Here is an 18,348-nt window from a genome sequence, read left to right on the forward strand (position 1 = left end):
TAGGGAAAAAACTTTGTATTTATTTTCTACATCCGAGGGACTGGACCATGTGGGAACTGCTTCTATTTAGTGTCACGTGTAACTATAGGAGCTCCATAGAAATGATGTTACCATACAGTGTGATTGTCACATTTATTAAGTTTATTATAATGTTCAGGATATAAAACTGTGCTTAATGTTTTTGCAGCAAATTTATGTATATTGTGATTTTTTTTTCTGAATCATTTTTGTATTCAAGAAAAAGACATTGTCCAAGTGGATCCAATTTATTTTTTTGTCCTTAAATGTAGAGGCAGGTACTTTTGTGTTGTACATTTATCTTTTTTAATAGTAAGTAGGAGTACCAACCCACCTTTTCTGTATTTATTTATTTTTATCTCTAGTTATACCTAGGGCTAGGTGGTGTTTTCCTATCTTATGGCAAATCTAGTTAATATTTGTTCCGTAGCCCAATTAGAGCCTGCTCTGTGGACACGTTTCACTCTGAAGGGTGTCCTTGGTGGTGTGACTGTGATGGGACAGGGGCCGGCCTTTCACATGTCCTCCCTGGAGGGGATCAGGCATTGGAGTACTTCTAGACTTACTGTCCTGAGGGAGGGGAAACGGATGGCCTGACCCTTCCTAAATACCATCCTGAGCTCGGTTAGCTGACGCTTTTGGGGATATGCTGTCAGTGCCCGGTGGCCTGTAACGTGTGCTGGTGAAAGGCTTTCTCAGAATCGGGCACCAGGCAGCAGGTGGCTCTTGGCGAGCTGAGTCCAGCCGCCCTGCTCTTGTCCTTTCTGTTCCTCCTCTCCCGCTGAGACTTGTGTGTCTCCAGCTCCAACCAGCGAGAAAGCCCCTTCTAAAGGGCCTTTGGAACGAACGATGTCAGACATCCAGGGGGAGTTACCATGGTCGAGTGGAGAGCTGACGAATCCAGAGCTCTGGCCCACCACGTACTGAGCCCCGAGAGGCTGTAGTGCCCATGAGGCTCCGCCTAACGGGACAGTACAGCGTGCTGCATGGTGACTTGGGACCAGGCTGCATCAGACTTTTTTTTTTTTTTTTTAACTGTCAGTGCGGCTTGCAGGAACCTAGTTCCCTGACCAGGGATCGAACCCATGCTCCCTGCAGTGGAAGCGTGGAGTTCTAACCACTTGACTGCCAGGGAATTCCTTTTTATTTTTATTTTTTTAAATAACAGCTTTATTGAGACATAATTCACATACCGTACCATTCACCCCAGTTAAAGTACACTATTCAGTGGCTTTTAGTGTATTCACAGAGTTGTGTATCCATCACCACAATCAATTTCAGAATATTTTCATTGCCCAGAAAGAAATACGGGACCCTGTTTCTCCCTCCCCCCAGCTCCTGGCCACTGCGAGTCTAGTGTAAGTCTCTATGGATTTGCCCATTCTGAACGTCGTATTTAAATGGACTCATACAGTATGCGGTATTTCGTGACTTCTTTCACTTTGCATAATGCTTTCAGTGTTTTTCCACGGTGTAGGATGTATCAGTTCTTCATTTCTTTTTTTGGCCAAAGAATATTCCACCGTATGGATAGACCACATTTTGCCGGTTCAATCATCAGCCAATAGATATTTTGGCTGTTTCTACTCTGGCTAGTATGAATAATGCTGCGGTGAACATTCACGTTTTGTGTGGACCTAGGTTTTTGCGTCTCTCGCGTGTATACCCGAGTGGAATTGCTGTGTCACACTGTAACTCTACGTTTAACCATTTGTTTGTGGGTGAGGATTCCACTTGTTTCCAGGGTTTGGAGAGTGGGGAAGTGAGGAGAAAGGCACACCACGCTCTTGGGAATTAGTTGCGTGTGTTGTATTCAGGAGGGCTTTGTTTAGCTGGGTCCTAATGATAACTTGTATGATTATTATTTTCTTCTTTTATTTTCTTTTTAGAAGGAAGAGATTGTTGTGACTCTCTTACCAGCTGGTCATTGCCCAGGATCAGTTATGTAAGGGGGCTCATCTATTTTGCCCATTTATTTTGTGTAGATATGTATTATATTTGTAGAAATAAACTTGTAGGGTCTAGAAAATAACCTGTACAGGGAGGTTCGAGTCTTATGGTGGCAATTCCTGTAATCTTTGCTTCCAAATTGAACTTGGGGGACTGAGGTGCAGGTCACGTTCAAAACGTGGCTTTCTTACAATGGAAGTCTTCAGTAGCAGTCTTTCCACTGGCTTTGCATTTTCCCATCACATGGATTTTTCTCTCCATGAGCAGGGATGGTCTCAGGACACAGTGGAAGGTGCTGATGTATTTCAGAGGACATTTCTTGCAAACTCAGCAATATCTCCATCATATTATTATTTTCCCCCTTTGGGAAGAGGTGCAGCTGAGTGCCTGGTGTGGTTTAGTGCTGTGGAAGTTCCATTATCACCTTATCATAGTGGCTGTGCTTGGCAGGCAACATGGGCTGTGGATTTAGTATATATTTGCTTTATTAGGATTTTGTCTGAGACTTAGAAGTCACTGAGGTCTGTACCCTTTTCAGGTTTTTATTTCAGGGCAACAATGGGACCGTCTTGTACACGGGAGACTTCAGATTGGCAAAAGGAGAAGCTGCCAGAATGGAGCTTCTGCACTCTGGGGGCAGGTACTCTGGGCTTTACGTAATTCTTGAATGTTAAGGCTGCACTGTTTTAAAGGTTTTATTGTTCTCCCCCCTCCCCCCAAATGTGAGCCTTTGTTTCTATTAGAAATCTAACTCGATTATAATAATATTTGTAACAGTAAAGCAAACTTTTCCTCTTGAAACAAGGTAATGGTAACATTCCGTGTGCTGACTGGGGTAGTAGTGACGTGAATTGGTCAAAATTCACTGAACCACATATGCAAAATCTGTGTTATTTTGTTATATGGAAATCATTTCCTGACAAAGTTGTTAATAAAAAAAAAATTCCAAATGGAACATCCATTTGGATGTCTAGATTTTCTCTCTCTAACGAAGAGTTTATCCACATTTTATTTCCCATGAGGTGAGTCACACCCCTTGTTTCATTTTTGTTTTCAGAGTGAAAGACATCCAGAGTGTGTACTTAGACACGACTTTCTGCGATCCGAAATATTACCAAATTCCTAGTCGGGTACGTCTCCCTGGAGCACAGCCCGCATTTCTTAGAGGGAAGTTTGTGGGATTACAGATCGCATGGTGATTTGTCTCCATTTGCGTGAATATCTGGGAATCCTGAGAATGGAACAGCGTTAACTGCCTTTGAACCTTCCTGCCCAGGAGGAGTGTCTGCATGGGATCCTGGAGCTGGTTCGCAGCTGGATCACGCGGAGTCCATACCATGTAGTGTGGCTGAGCTGCAAGGCCGCCTATGGGTACGAGTATCTCTTCACCAACCTCAGCGAGGAGTTCGGAGTCCAGGTGCCTGACAGCTCTTTCTTTCCTCTTGGTCCTGTCCATCCTCCCAACTCTGCCTTTCCCCTCCTTCCCCCTTTCCCCCCAAAGCCCCCCCAGACTGGAAACTGTGACGGCCTTTGTCGTCTTTGTTTATTCGCTTCTTCTTGGGAGGGATTGACAGTGGGAAGAGCCCTTTGGTGAAAAGTCCCCTAAAGGAAGTATTTTTCAAAACTGTGGGTCGTGAAATAAATCAGTGTTTGTGACCAGCGATGAGAACAAAATTGAGCTAGGAAATATCTGAGTGTATTGCTTACAGTCAGAATAAACATTGTCTTGTGAAAATTTATGTGGGGAATCAGACACGTACATACCTAGATCTTCCTCGACTTAACCACAGGGCTACGGCCCAATAAATGCATCGTAAGTTGAAAATCTCATTGAGTCAAAATGTATTTAAATACCCCTGACCCACTGAACACCATAGCTTAGCCTCAGCTACCTTAAACCTGCTCAGACTTGAGGACACGGGGAGGGGGAAGGGGAAGCTGGGACGAAGTGAGAGAGTGGCATGGACATATATACACTACCAAATGTAAAATAGATAGCTAGTGGGAAGCAGCCGCACAGCACAGGGAGATCAGCTCGGTGCTTTGTGACCACCTAGAGGGGTGGAGTAGGGAGGGTGGGAGGGAGACGCAAGAGGGAAGGGGATATGGGAATATATGTATACATAGAGCTGATTCACTTTGTTGTACACCAGAAACTAATGCAACATTGTAACGTAATTATGCTCCAATAAAGATGTAAAAAAAAAAAAGTGCTCACAACACTTAGATTAGCCTACAGTTGGGCAAAATCATGTAATGCAAAGCCTATCTTACAATAAAGTGGGGAGTGTGTCGTGTAATTTATTGAGTGCTGTAGTGAAAGTGAAAACCAGAATGGTTGTCTGGGTCCAGAACGGTGGTCAGTGTGTGGACGGTGGCCATTCACCCGCGTGATCGCGTGGCTCACTGGGGCGGCAGCTTGCTGCGGTGTTGACCAGCATCACGAGAGAGGATCGTACCGCCAGCTCAAGGAAAGATTGTAACTCAAAATCCGAAGTCGGTTTTCTACTGGATGCATATTGGTTTCTCACTATCGCAAAGTTGAATAATCCTGGGTCGAGCATCCCAAGTTGGGACCGTCTGTACATACATGCTGCATATGCATCCTCGGTTGCCGTGGAAACATATTTCTTACTGGGGGTCATGGTCAGAAGTGTGTGAAGAACACTGTCCTGGGGCACTGAGCCCCCTCCCCATGGAGGATTCACATCAGGTCAGGCTGGGAGCCAGTGTTCACCCGTCCCTTCCAGGTGGCTCGGTGCTGGGCTCTCGGGACCCTGGGCAGCCAGGTGAGCATGCCAAGTGCTTCCTGCAGTGCCCACTTCCCATGAGAGAAGATGGAGTTTTGGTGGCGACTCTGGACAAAACGAAATGCTGGAACGAGTCGGACATTTAAATTCTACTTTATTTGTCAACTTTTACTATCTGTCCCCCAGCTAACAGACTTGTGCTAAGAACTTAACACTCATATACAACGTAATTTAGTAAAACTGAAAAGATTTAGTGCTTCTGCATTTGCAATTAAAAAAATTCCTTCCTCCCTCCCTCCTTCCCTCCCTAAGCCCTTACTTCCTAAGCCCTTCTTTCCTTAATTTCTTCCTTCCTTAAGTTTTTGTGTCCAAATGTTTTTGGTGTAAAGCTGCCAATTCTCCATTTTGGGAAGGACTTGCTTTCATTCTGAGATTGTCGTTCTTATGTTTTTTGGTGTTCAAATGGTCCTTTAAATTAAAGTCACAGTGATAATAGGTTCTATGTGTGCACACATTTTACTATTTGCTTTTTTTTTTTTTTCCTCACGTCCTCTCTTGGCAAAATATAAAGGTAGAAACCCCTTACCAGTCCCAAATTTGTTTTGTGAATTTTAGTGGTGTGTGAAATCGAAAAGACTGGAAGCTCCTCCAGCTCTGAGGCCTCATAGGGAGAAACCCTGGGCCGAGGAGGGGTCCAGGGATGGAGGTGGGGGAAGAGAAAGCAGGCCTTAGGAAGGTGACCCTGGAGTCACCCCAGAGTGAGCCCTCTTTCAAGTCTCTTAATTACTCTGTAGGGGTTAGAAACAATTCTAGAGAAGGAATTTTAAAAGGGAGAACAGTGAGGTATTCTTAATTTAAAAATTTATATATTTATTTATTTATTTATTTATTTATTTATGGTCATGCCGGGCGGCATGCGGGATCTTTGTTCCCCGACCAGGAATCGAACCTGCGCCCCCTTGCAGTGGAAACGTGGAGTCTTAACCACTGGACCACCAGGGAAGCCCCTGGTGAGGTTTTTTGATAGAGGGACCTGAGAGATGATTTATGGCAACCTTTTCAAGCATCTTCATTTTTGTGAGGATGAAAGTTTCTCCCTGTTTCTCTGTACATCTCAGAATTTGCCTCTTTTATATCCTTCTTAGGCCAGAAAAGTCAATTCCTTGTTACTTCTTGTTAGTCATTAGTAAACAGGTAGTGAGAGGAATAAGGATAAGTTACAGAATATCACAGGATAAGTAAGAAGTCATGCTCGGGTTCTTTTTAAATTTATTTATTTTTGGATCTGTTGGGTCTTCGTTGCTGTGCGTGGGCTTTCTCTAGTTGCGGCGAGTGGGAGCTACTCTTTGTTGCAGTGCACAGGCTTCTCATTGCGGTGTTTTCTCTTGTTGCAGAGCACAGGCTCTAGGTGCGTGGGCTTCAGTAGTTGCAGCACGCAGGCTCAGTAGTTGTGGCTCACGGGCTCTAGGTGCGCGGGCTTCAGTAGTTGTGGCGCACGGGCTTAGTTGCTCCGCAGCATGTGGGATCTTCCAGGACCAGGGCTCGAACCTGTGTCCCCTGCATTGGCAGGTGGATTCTTAACCACTGCGCCACCAGGGAAGTCTCATGCTCGGGTTCTTTCTATACCTGTCTTGGTATTAATTACCACAGCGATTTAACAATATTCTAAACTGCTTTGTTATTCAGACTTCAAAATGAGAATACTTTTTTGAGGAGTGCTATTTCATTATCCTTGTATCGATTTAAGTACTTGCTGTTTACTCAAAACTACCCAGAAAACAAGATTCAAGGTAAACCGACATGTGAGTTTTAACAATTTAAAACGCATTCGCTTTAAAATTCTAAAGGTGGCTGAGGTTTGTTTTGTTTTGCTTTTTTGCATCTGCCTTCCTCCTTTTCATCCAATAAAGAGGTGTGTGGAAAGGGAGGATCTGGGTCTCCGCTTCCTCGTCCCACTGGCCTCCCTCTCCCCCAGCTGCCCGTATGCAGTGTGTTGTGTGTGTCTTCATGAGCAAGTGATTCATTTGTTTAGTATTTTATTTTATTTATTTTTTGGCTGTGCCCCATAGCTTGCAGGATCTTAGTTCCCTGACCAGGGATCAAACCCGGGCCCCGGCAGTGAAAGTGCCAAGTCCTAACCACTGGACCGCCAGGGAATTCCATGGGCAAGTGATTCTTGATTGTTCTCTGCAGTACACCCCATATTTAGAATAAAGCTTGACATAGAGCAGGTGCACAATAAATATGAATCGAATGACTCTTGATGGATCGATCCAATGAAATCCACCAGCCGAGTCGCCAGACTTCATTACCACCCACAACGGGTGGTAATGCAGACCGCTGGAAATGAGATCTCAGCGTCCTGCGTTGAAAGAACTGAAAACTAGGCTTCGAGGAAGAAGAAAGACTTACTTTTTTTTTTTTTTTAAAGCTTTTTTTTTCTTTTAATTAATAGATTTTTTGTCTGTGTTGGGTCTTCGTTTCTGTGCGAGGGCTTTCTCTAGTTGCGGCAAGCAGGGGCCACTCTTCATCACGGTGCGCGGGCCTCTCACTGTTGCAGCCTCTCTTCTTGCGGAGCACAGGCTCCAGACGCGCAGGCTCAGTAGTTGTGGCTCACGGGCCTTGTTGCTCCGTGGCATGTGGGATCTTCCCAGACCAGGGCTCGAACCCGTGTCCCCTGCATCAGCAGGCAGATTCTCAACGACTGCGCCACCAGGGAAGCCCAGACTTGGTTTTAACTGGATGATTTGCCCTTGCCTAATTACCCTTGAACACTTAATTTACAAGAAATACAATTCCAATAATGTGCTTTATTTGTGTTGTTTTCCTCAGGTTCATGTGGATAAATTAGACATGTTTCGAAACATGCCTGACATTCTTCATCATCTCACAACAGACCGTGACACTCAGATCCATGCGTGTCGGCATCCAAAGGTATGTGGTGAAGTGTTTCTTTCATTGTTTGTGTGATCCATGAAAAACAGAATTTTAGGTCCAGAAGGAACCTCAGAAATTCCATTTCGTTGGCTCTTCAATTTACAAATGTAAAAACTGTCGCTGAGATCTTGTTAGTAGATCAAGGTCATGCAACTACACATCACTGTATTCCTTACCGTAAATTTTTAATTTATTTTTTTACATCTTTATTGGAGTATAATTGCTTTACAATGGTGTGTTAGTTTCTGCTTTATAACAAAGTGAATCAGTTATATATATATATATGTTATATATGTTCCCATATCTCTTCCCTCTTGCTTCTCCCTCCCTCCCACCCTCCCTATCCCTCCCCTCTAGGTGGTCACAAAGCACCGAGCTGATCTCCCTGTGCTATGCGGTTGCTTCCCACTAGCTATCTGTTTTACGTTTGGTAGTGTATATATGTCCATGCCACTCTCTTGCTTTGTCACAGCTTACCCTTCCCCCTCCCCATATCCTCAAGTCCATTCTCTAGTAGTTCTGTTTCTTTATTCCTGTCTTACCCCTAGGTTCTTCATGACATTTTTTTTTTCTTAAATTCCATATATATGTGTTAGCATATGATACTTGTCTTTCTCTTTCTGACTTACTTCACTCTGTTTGACAGACTCTAGGTCCATCCACCTCGTTGCAAATGGCCCAGTTTCGTTTCTTTTTATGGCTGAGTAGTATTCCATTGTATATATGTGCCACATCTTCTTTATCCATTCATCCAATGTTGGACACTTAGGTTGTTTCTATCTCTGGGCTATTGTAAATAGAGCTGCAATGAACATTGTGGAACATGACTCTTTTGGAATTATGGTTTTTTCAGGGTATATGCCCAGTAGTGAGATTGCTGGGTCATATGGTAGTTCTATTTTTAGTTTTTTTGAGAAAACTCCACACTGTTCTCCATAGTGGCTGTATCAATTTACATTCCCACCAGCAGTGCAAGAGTGTTCCCTTTTCTCTGCACCCTCTCCAGCAATTATTGTTTGTAGATTTTTTGATGGTGGCCATTCTGACTGGTGTGAGATGATATCTCATTGTAGTTTTGATTTGTATTTCTCTAATAGTGATGTTGAGCATTCTTTCATGTGTTTGTTGGCAGTCTGTATATCTTCTTTGGAGAAATGTCTATTTAGGTCTTCTGCCCATTTTTGAATTGGGTTGTTTTTTTTTTGTTATTGAGCTGCATGAGCTGCTTATAAATTTTGGAGATTAATCCTTTGTCAATTGCTTCATTTGCAAATATTTTCTCCCATTCTGAGGGTTTTCTTTTTCTTTTTTTTTTTAAAACACTCTATGGGTTTTAGGGTTTTTTTTTTAAACACTGCAGGGAGGGCGAGGAATCGGCTACATGATTGCTTGCATGTCTAAGATACTTACCAGTTCAGTGGACACTAAATTCACACACTTGCATTGATTTGGACCCCATTTTTTTTTGGTTTTCTTATTTTGGTGAAGAGCTAGTAAATAACATGAAGGAAAAACATGAATGTCTCTAAACGCTTAGGGCCGTTGATGATGATGATGGTAGTGGTGGTGGTGGTGTCTGCATACAGGTCTTTTGTCTCCTTAGGTAGGTTTATTCCTAGATATTTTATTCTTTTTGTTGCAATGGTAAATGGGAGTGTTTTCTTGATTTCACTTTCAGATTTTTCATCGTTAGTATATAGGAATGCCAGAGATTTCTGTGCATTAATTTTGTATCCTGCTACTTTACCAAATTCATTGATTAGCTCTAGTAGTTTTCTGGTAGCATCTTTAGGATTCTCTATGTATAGTATCATGTCATCTGCAAACAGTGACAGCTTTACTTCTTCTTTTCCGATTTGGATTCCTTTTATTTCCTTTTCTTCTCTGATTGCTGTGGCTAAAACTTCCAAAACTATGTTGAATAAGAGTGGTGAGAGTGGGCAACCTTGTCTTGTTCCTGACCTTAGTGGAAATGCTTTCAGTTTTTCGCCATTGAGGATGATGTTGGCTGTGGGCTTGTCATATACGGCCTTTATTATATTGAGGAAAGTTCCCTCTACACCTACTTTCTGCAGGGTTTTTATCATAAATGGGTGTTGAATTTTGTCAAAAGCTTTCTCTGCATCTATTGAGATGATCATATGGTTTTTCTCCTTCAATTTGTTAATATGGTTAATCACATTGATAGATTTGCGTATATTGAAGAATCCTTGCATTCCTGGAATAAACCCCACTTGATCATGGTGTATGATCCTTTTAATGTGCTGTTGGATTCTGTTTGCTAGTATTTTGTTGAGGATTTTTGCATCTATGTTCATCAGTGATATTGGCCTGTAGTTTTCTTTCTTTGTGACATCCTTGTCTGGTTTTGGTATCAAGGTGATGGTGGCCTCGTAGAATGAGTTTGGGAGTGTTCCTCCCTCTGCTATATTTTGGAAGAGTTTGAGAAGGATAGGTGTTAGCTCTTCTCTAAATGTTTGATAGAATTCGCCTGTGAAGCCATCTGGTCCTGGGCTTTTGTTTGTTGGAAGATTTTTAATCACAGTTTCAATTTCAGTGTTTGTGATTGGTCTGTTCATATTTTCTATTTCTTCCTGATTCAGTCTTGGCAGTTTGTGCATTTCTAAGAATTTGTCCATTTCTTCCAGATTGTCCATTTTATTGGCATAGAGTTGCTTGTAGTAATCCCTCATGATTTTTTGTATTTCTGCAGTGTCAGTTGTTACTTCTCCTTTTTCATTTCTAATTCTATTGATTTGAGTCTTCTCCCTTTTTTTCTTGATGAGTCTGGCTAATGGTTTATCAATTTTGTTTATCTTCTCAAAGAACCAGCTTTTAATTTTATTGATCTTTGCGATAGTTTCCTGCATTTCTTTTTCATTTATTTCTGATTTGATTTTTATGATTTCTTTCCTTCTGCTAACTTTGAGGTTTTATTGTTTTTCTTTCTGTAATTGCTTTAGGTGCAAGTTTAGGTTGTTTATTCGAGATGTTTCCTGTTTCTTAAGGTAGGATTGTATTGCTATAAACTTCCCTCTTAGAACTGCTTTTGCTGCATGCCATAGGTTGTGGGTTGTCATGTCTCCATTGTCATTTGTTTTTAGGTATTTTTTTATTTCTTCTTTGTTTTCTTCAGTGATCACTTTGTTATTAAGTAGTGTATTGTTTAGCCTCCATGTGTTTGTAGTTTTTACAGATCTTTTCCTGTAATTGATATCTAGTCTCCTAGCGTTGTGGATGGAAAAGATACTTGATACAATTCCAATTTTCTTAAATTTACCAAGGCTTGATTTGTGACCCAAGATATGATCTATCCTGGAGAATGTTCCATGAGCACTTGAGAAAAATGTGTATTCTGTTGTTTTTGGATGGAATGTCCTATAAATATCAATTAAGTCCATCTTGTTTAATGTATCATTTAAAGCTTGTGTTTCCTTATTTATTTTCATTTTGGATGATCTGTCCATTGGTGAAAGTGGGGTGTTGAAGTCCCCTACTATGAATGTGTTACTGTCGATTTCCCCTTTTATGGCTGCTAGTTTTTGCCTTATGTATTGAGGTGCTCCTATGTTGGGTGCATAAATATTTACAATTGTTATATCTTCTTCTTGGATCGATCCCTTAATCATTATGTAGTGTCCTTCTTTGTCTCTTCTGATAGTCCTTATTTTAAAGTCTATTTTGTCTGATATGAGAATTGCTACTCCAGCTTTCTTTTGGTTTCCATTTGCATGGAATATCTTTTTCCATCCCCTTACTTTCAGTCTGTATGTGTCTCTAGGTCTGAAGTGGGTCTCTTGTAGACAGCATATATATGGGTCTTGTTTTTGTATCCATTCAGCCAATCTGTGTCTTTTGGTGGGAGCATTTAGTCCATTTACATTTAAGGTAATTATCGATATGTATGTTCCTATTCCCATTTTCTAAATTGTTTTGGGTTCGTTATTATAGGACTTTTCCTTCTCTTGTGTTTTTGTCTAGAGAAGTTCCTTTAGCATTTGTTGTAAAGCTGGTTTGGTGGTGCTGAACTCTCTCAGCTTTTGCTTGTCTGTAAAGGTTTTAATTTCTCCATCAAATCTGAATGAGATCCTTGCTGGGTAGAGTACTGCCTTCTTGCTTGCAGAGTTTCTGCTGAAAGATCAGCTGTTAACCTTATGTTAGCCTTATTATAACCTTATGTTAACCTTATGTTAACCTTATAATAACCTTATTCCCTTGTGTGTTATTTGTTGTTTTTCCCTTGCTGCTTTTAGTATGTTTTCTTTGTATTTAATTTTTGACAATTTGATTAGTATGTGTCTTGGCGTGTTTCTCCTTGGATTTATCCTGTATAGGACTCTCTGTGCTTCCTGGACTTGATTAACTATTTCCTTTCCCATATTAGGGGAGTTTTCAACTATAATCTCTTCAAATATTTTCTCAGTCCCTTTCTTTTTCTCCTCTTCTTCTGGAACCCCTATAATTCGAATGTTGGTGCGTTTAATGTTGTCCCAGAGGTCTCTGAGACTGTCCTCAGTTCTTTTCATTCTTTTTTCTTTATTCTGCTCTGCAGTAGTTATTTCCACTATTTTATCTTCCAGGTCACTTATCCGTTCTTCTGCCTCATTTATTCTGCTATTGATCCCATCTAGAGTATTTTTCATTTCATTTATTGTGTTGTTCATCATTGTCTGTTTCATGTTTAGTTCTTCTATGTCCTTGTTAAATGTTTCTTGCATTTTGTCTATTCTATTTCCAAGATTTTGGATCATCTTTACTATCATTATTCTGAATTCTTTTTCAGGTAGACTGCCTATTTCCTCTTCATTTGTTAGGTCTGGTGGGTTTTTATCTTGCTGCTTCATCTGCTGTGTGTTTTTCTGTCTTCTCATTTTCTTATCTTCCTGTGTTTCTTTTTGCAGCCTGCAGGTTCGTAGTTCCCGTTGTTTTTGGTGTCTGTCCCCAGTGGCTAAGGTTGGTTCAGTGGGTTGTGTAGGCTTCCTGGTGGAGGGGACTAGTGCCTGTGTTCTGGTGGATGAGGCTGGCTCTTGTCTTTCTGGTGGGCAGGTCCACGTCTGGTGGTATGTTTTGGGGTGTCTGTGGACTTATTATGATTTTATGCAGCCTCTCTGCTAATGGGTGAGGTTGTGTTCCTGTCTTGCTAGTTGTTTGGCATAGGGTGTCCAGCACTGTAGCTTGCTGGTCGTTGAGTGAAGCTGGGTGCTGGTGTTGAGATGGAGATCTCTGGGAGATTTTTGCCATTTATATTATGTGGAGCTGGGAGGTCTCTTGTGGACCAGTGTCCTGAAGTTGGCTCTCCCACCTCAGAGGCACAGCACTGACTCCTGGCTGCAGCACCAAGAGCCTTTCATCCACATGGGTCAGAATAAAAGAGAGAAAAAGTAGAAAGAAAGAAAAGAAAGAAAGAAAGAAAGAAGGAAAGAAAGAAAGAAAGAAAGGAGAGAGGGAGGAAGGAGGGAAGGAAGGAAGGAAAGAAAGAAAGAAGATAAAATAAAATAAAGTTATTAAAATAAAAAATAATTATTAAGAAAAAAAATTTTTTTAAAGAGAAAAAAAAATGAACGGATAGAACCCTAGGACAAATGATGGAAGCAAAGCTGTACAGACAAAATCCCACACAGAAGCATACACATACACACTCACAAAAAGAGGAAAAGGGGAAAAAATCATAAATCTTGCTCTCAAGTCCACCTCCTCAATTTGGGATGATTTGTTGTCTATTCATGTATTCCACAGATGCAGGGTACATCAAGTTGATTGTGGAGCTCTAATGCGCTGCTTCTGAGGCTGCTGGGAGAGATTTCCCTTTCTCTTCTTTGTTCGCACAGCTCCCGGGGCTCAGCTTTGGATTTGCCCCCGCCTCTGCGTGTAGGTCGCCAGAGGGCGTGTGTTCTTCGCTCAGACAGGACGGGGTTAAATGAGCAGCTGATTCGGGGGCTCTGGCTCACTCAGGCCGTGGGGGAGGGAGGGGCACGGAGTGCGGGGCGGGCCTGCGGCGGCAGAGGCCGCCATGGCATTGCACCAGCGTGTGGCGTGCTGTGCGTTCTCCCGGGGAAGTTGTACCTGGATCCCGGGACCCTGGCAGTGGCGGGCTGCACAGGCTCCCCGGATGGGGGGTGTGGAGAGTGACCTGTGCTCGCACACAGGCTTCTTGGTGGCGGCAGCAGCAGCCGTAGCGTCTCATGCCCGTCTCTGGGGTCCGCGTTGTTAGCCGCAGCTCGTGCCCGTCTCTGAAGCTCCTTTAAGCGGCGCTCTTAATCCCCTCTCCTCACGCACCAGGAAACAAAGAGGGAAGACAAAGTCTCTTGCCTCTTCGGCAGCTCCAGACTTTCCCCCGGACTCCCTCCCGGCCAGCCGTGGCGCACTAGCCCCCTGCAGGCTGTGTTCACGCCGCCAACCCCAGTCCTCTCGCTGCGCTCTGACCGAAGCCCGAGCCTCAGCTCCCAGCCCCGCCCGCCCCGGCGGGTGAGCAGACAAGCCTCTCGGGCTGGTGAGCGCCGGTCGGCACCGATCCTCTGCGGGAATCTCCCCGCTTTGCCCTCCGCACCCCTGTTGCTGTGCTGTCCTCCGCGGCCCCGAAGCTCCCCGCCACCGCCGCCACCCGCAGTCTCCGCCCGCGAAGGGTCTCCCAGTGTGTGGCAACCTTTCCTCCTTCACAGCTCCCTCCCACTGGTGCAGGTCCCATCCGTATTCTTTTGTCTCTGTTTATTCTTTTTTCTTTTGCCCTACCCAGGTACGTGGGGGTGTTTCTTGCCTTTTGGGAGGTCTGAGGTCTTCTGCCAGCGTTCAGTAGGTGTTCTGTAGGAGCTGTTCCACGTGTAGATGTATTTCTGGTGTATCTCTGTTACAAAGGGTAGGTTTTTGGGTGTTTTTTTCTGTTCCATTTCCTGAGACACAATGGGTCTTCAACTGTGGCATGAGGATCACAGGGTTTGGTGTCCTTCCTTTCTTGGCTTAAGGCTTTTGTTCCTGCTAGTGTTGGAGGGTCTCCTGCAGAGGCGGTGGGGAGGGGGGCTGTGGCTCACTGTGGGGACAAGGACACTGGCAACAGAAGTTATGGGAAGTACTCCTTGGCGTAAGCCCTCCCAGAGTCTCAATACTTTTAATTTTTAGTGAAATATATTTATACAATTGATACGTGTTTATTTGTAATGACTTATGTAATGAACAGTTTATTTGTAAGGAAATTAGTAACATGTTAGAGCTTATAATTTAAGAAAACAATCACAACCCGTTGTGATTTACTTTAAAAAAAAAAATTTTTATTTATTTATTTATTTTTGGCTGCGTTGGGTCTTCGTTGCTGAGCAGGCTTTCTCTAGTTGCGGCGAGCCGGAGCTTCTCTTCCTTGTGGGGCACGGGCTTCTCATTGCAGTGGCTTCTCTTGTTGCGGAGCACAGGCTCTAGGTGTGCGGGCTTCAGTAGTTGTGGCACGTGGGCTCAGTAGTTGTGGCTCACAAGCTCTACAGCACAGGCTCAGTACTTGTGGCACATGGGCTTAGTTGTTCTGCGGCATGTGGGATCTTCCTGGACCAGGGCTCGAACCTGTGTCCCCTGCATTGGCAGGCAGATTCTTAGCCACTGTGCCACCAGGAAAGCCCATGATTTACTTCTGAAACTCATGACACGTGCTCATTTATAAACTTTATTTTTCTTCTCCTCATTTGAGATAAATATCTAGATATAACTTTGCTTTGAATTTTGAAATAGTTACATGTGTTGCTCGTCCAATTTCAAATGAATGTTTTTAGTGTCTTTGAAACTCACTGGTAATTGGCTTTCTGATGCCACCATAGAACTCCCTTCTCTTATTACCTGCCAGGTGTTAAATTTTATTTTATTTTATTTATTTTATTTATTTATTTTTTAACATCTTTATTGGGGTATAATTGCTTTACAATGGTGTGTTAGTTTCTGCTTTATAACAAAGTGAATCAGTTATACATATACATATGTTCCCATATCTCTTCCCTCTTGCGTCTCCCTCCCTCCCACCCTCCCTATCCCACCCCTCCAGGCAGTCACAAAGCACTGAGCCGGTATCCCTGTGCCATGCAGCTGCTTCCCACTAGCTGTCTACCTTACGTTTGTTAGTGTATGTATGTTCATGCCTCTCTCTCACCCTGTCACAACTCACCCTTCCCCCTCCCCATATCCTCAAGTCTGTTCTCCAGTAGGTCTGTGTCTTTATTCCTTTCTTACCCATAGGTTCTTGATGACATTTTTTTTTCTTAAATTCCATATATATGTGTTATCATATGGTATTTATCTTTTTCTTTCTGACTTACTTCACTCTGTATGACAGACTCTAGGTCTATCCACCTCATTACAAATAGCTCAATTTCGTTTCTTTTTATGGCTGAGTAATATTCCATTGTATATATGTGCCACATCTTCTTTATCCATTCATCCGACGACGGGCACTTAGGTTGTTTCCATCTCCGGGCTATTGTAAATAGAGCTTCAATGAACAGGTGTTAAATTTTAAATTGGCCTTTAACATGTCCATTTTAATTTATATTGTCATTCAATGTCACTGCTACGAATTAGTCATCTTCACATGTAGGGGTATGTGTGATCCTAATTGTTCTCTAAATCTTTAATCTTAGCATTCATATGCTGAGTAATTTTTATTTTAGTAAACAGTGAACAGTAAACAGTAAACATTTAGTAAACAGTAAACATTTAGATAATCATTGTAACAGTAATATTAGGGCTTCCCTGGTGGCGCAGTGGTTGGGAATCCGCCTGCCAATGCAGGGGACATGGGTTCGAGCCCTGGTCCAGGAAGATCTCACATGCCGTGGAGCACCTAAACCCGTGTGCCACAACTACTGAGCCCGTGCGCCCCAACTATTGAGGCTTGCATGCCTAGAGCCCATGCTCTGCAACAAGAGAGGCTGCCGCAATGAGAAGCCCGTGCACTGCAACGAAGAGTAGCCCCCGCTTGACGCAACTAGGGAAAGCCTGCGCACGGCAACAAAGACCCAACACTGCAAAAAATAAAAAGAAATAAAATAAATAAATTTTAAAAAAAACAGTAAAATTAGCTCCATCAGCTAAAATCCTAAAGTAAAGTTGCTCAGCACTAAAGTAAAGCAAAATTTAAAAACAACAAGAACAACAACAACAAAAAACGATTCTTATCCATAGCATGGAAGATTCTATTTCAGACCACTGCAGGAGAACTACTAGGTAAGAAATTACTTTTGATGATTGGTCAGCTGCATACTATAACTTGCATCATGAATTTATTTCATCATTCTGTTTGTATATGTACACACACACATACACATGCAATGAATTAATGGATGGATAAAAACAATGTAGATACAAAGTAGAAACTGTTTTGTCCTTTTTCTTTTGGACTTGTAGTCTTTGCCCCTACCATGCCCTGTAAATTTTTTTTTTTTTTTTTTTTTTTTTGCGATATGTGGGCCTCTCACTGTCGTGGCCTTTCCCGTTGCCGGATGTGCAAGCTCAGCGGCCATGGCTCACGGGCCCAGCCGCTCCGCGGCATGTGGGATCCTCCCAGACCGGGGCACGAACCCGTATCCCCTGCATCGGCAGGCGGACTCTCAACCACTGCGCCACCAGGGAGGCCCGCCCTGTAAATATTTTAATTGGCAGATTTCTTTTTGGTCTAAATTTTCTCACAAACCACAAAGTAGCTTAACTCAACCCCTGTCATTTCCCACATGGCTACTCGCTTTGAAACACTACTTCTAGCAGCTTAAGGTATGTGTCTCAGGTCACATAGCCTTAAAAATATTCAACAAAACAGCCTCCACAGCCCTGGAGCACTCTCATCCACAGCCTCGTGAGAAACAGCACCAAAAGTGCTCCAGTGATATTTGATTTGGATGGAGTGTTCATGATTTTGAAGGATTCCTATCTAAATGTAATGTCTTTGGGAAAATAGTCCCATTGGTTTTCAACCTTTTAAAAACACATGTTACTTTCCTCTCCAACTTTATTTTGATAAATTTTAAAGCAGGGCTTCCCTGGTGGCGCAGTGGTTGAGAGTCCGCCTGCCATGCAGGGGATGCGGGTTCGTGCCCTGGTCCAGGAAGATCCCACGTGCCGTGGAGCGGCTGGGCCCGTGAGCCATGGCCGCTGAGCCTGCGCGTCCAGAGCCTGTGCTCCGCAACAGGAGAGGCCACGACAGTGAGAGGCCCGCGTACTGCAAAAAAAAAAAAAAAAAATTTTAAAGCAGTAAATTTGCTAGACTAGTACAAAGAACACCATGTACTCTTTTATTTTAAATTGAAGTGTAGTTGATGTACAATGTTATATGTTACAGTTGTACAATGTAGTGATTCAGTTTTTAAAGGTTGTATTCCATTTATAGTTACTATAAAATATTGGCTCTATTCCGTGTGTTGTACCATATATCCTTGTAGCTCATTTTAAACCTAAGAGTTTGTACCTCTTAGTCCCATGCCCTTATTTGCCCCTCCCCCTTCCCTCTCCCCACTGGTAACCACTAGTTTATTCTCTATATCTGTGAGTTTTGTTATATTCACTAATTTGTTGTATTTTTTAGATTTTTACATATCATATCATACTGTATTTGTCTTTCTCTGACTTATTTCACTTAGCATAATACCCCACAAGTCCATCCATGTTGTTGCAGATGGCAAAATTTTATTCTTTTTTATGGCTGAGTATTAGTTCATTGTATATATATATA

The 18,348-nt window shown here is 42.7% G+C and overlaps 1 protein-coding gene across 1 annotated transcript in view; it reads left to right on the forward strand.

Annotated features, from left to right (window-relative positions):
• The window catches only part of DCLRE1C (DNA cross-link repair 1C), a 51,196-nt gene that overhangs the window by 21,079 nt on the left and 11,769 nt on the right, over positions 1 to 18,348 (forward strand). The window contains exons 5-9 of the mRNA XM_007460885.1: positions 1,908 to 1,963; positions 2,507 to 2,608; positions 3,026 to 3,098; positions 3,245 to 3,385; positions 7,551 to 7,652. Coding sequence (XP_007460947.1) covers positions 1,908 to 1,963; positions 2,507 to 2,608; positions 3,026 to 3,098; positions 3,245 to 3,385; positions 7,551 to 7,652 — 474 coding nt within the window. The remainder of the gene's footprint in view (positions 1 to 1,907; positions 1,964 to 2,506; positions 2,609 to 3,025; positions 3,099 to 3,244; positions 3,386 to 7,550; positions 7,653 to 18,348) is intronic.

The sequence above is a fragment of the Lipotes vexillifer genome, unplaced genomic scaffold, assembly GCF_000442215.2.
Source record: "Lipotes vexillifer unplaced genomic scaffold, Lipotes_vexillifer_v1.1 scaffold534, whole genome shotgun sequence".
Taxonomy (NCBI): Eukaryota; Metazoa; Chordata; class Mammalia; order Artiodactyla; family Lipotidae; genus Lipotes; species Lipotes vexillifer.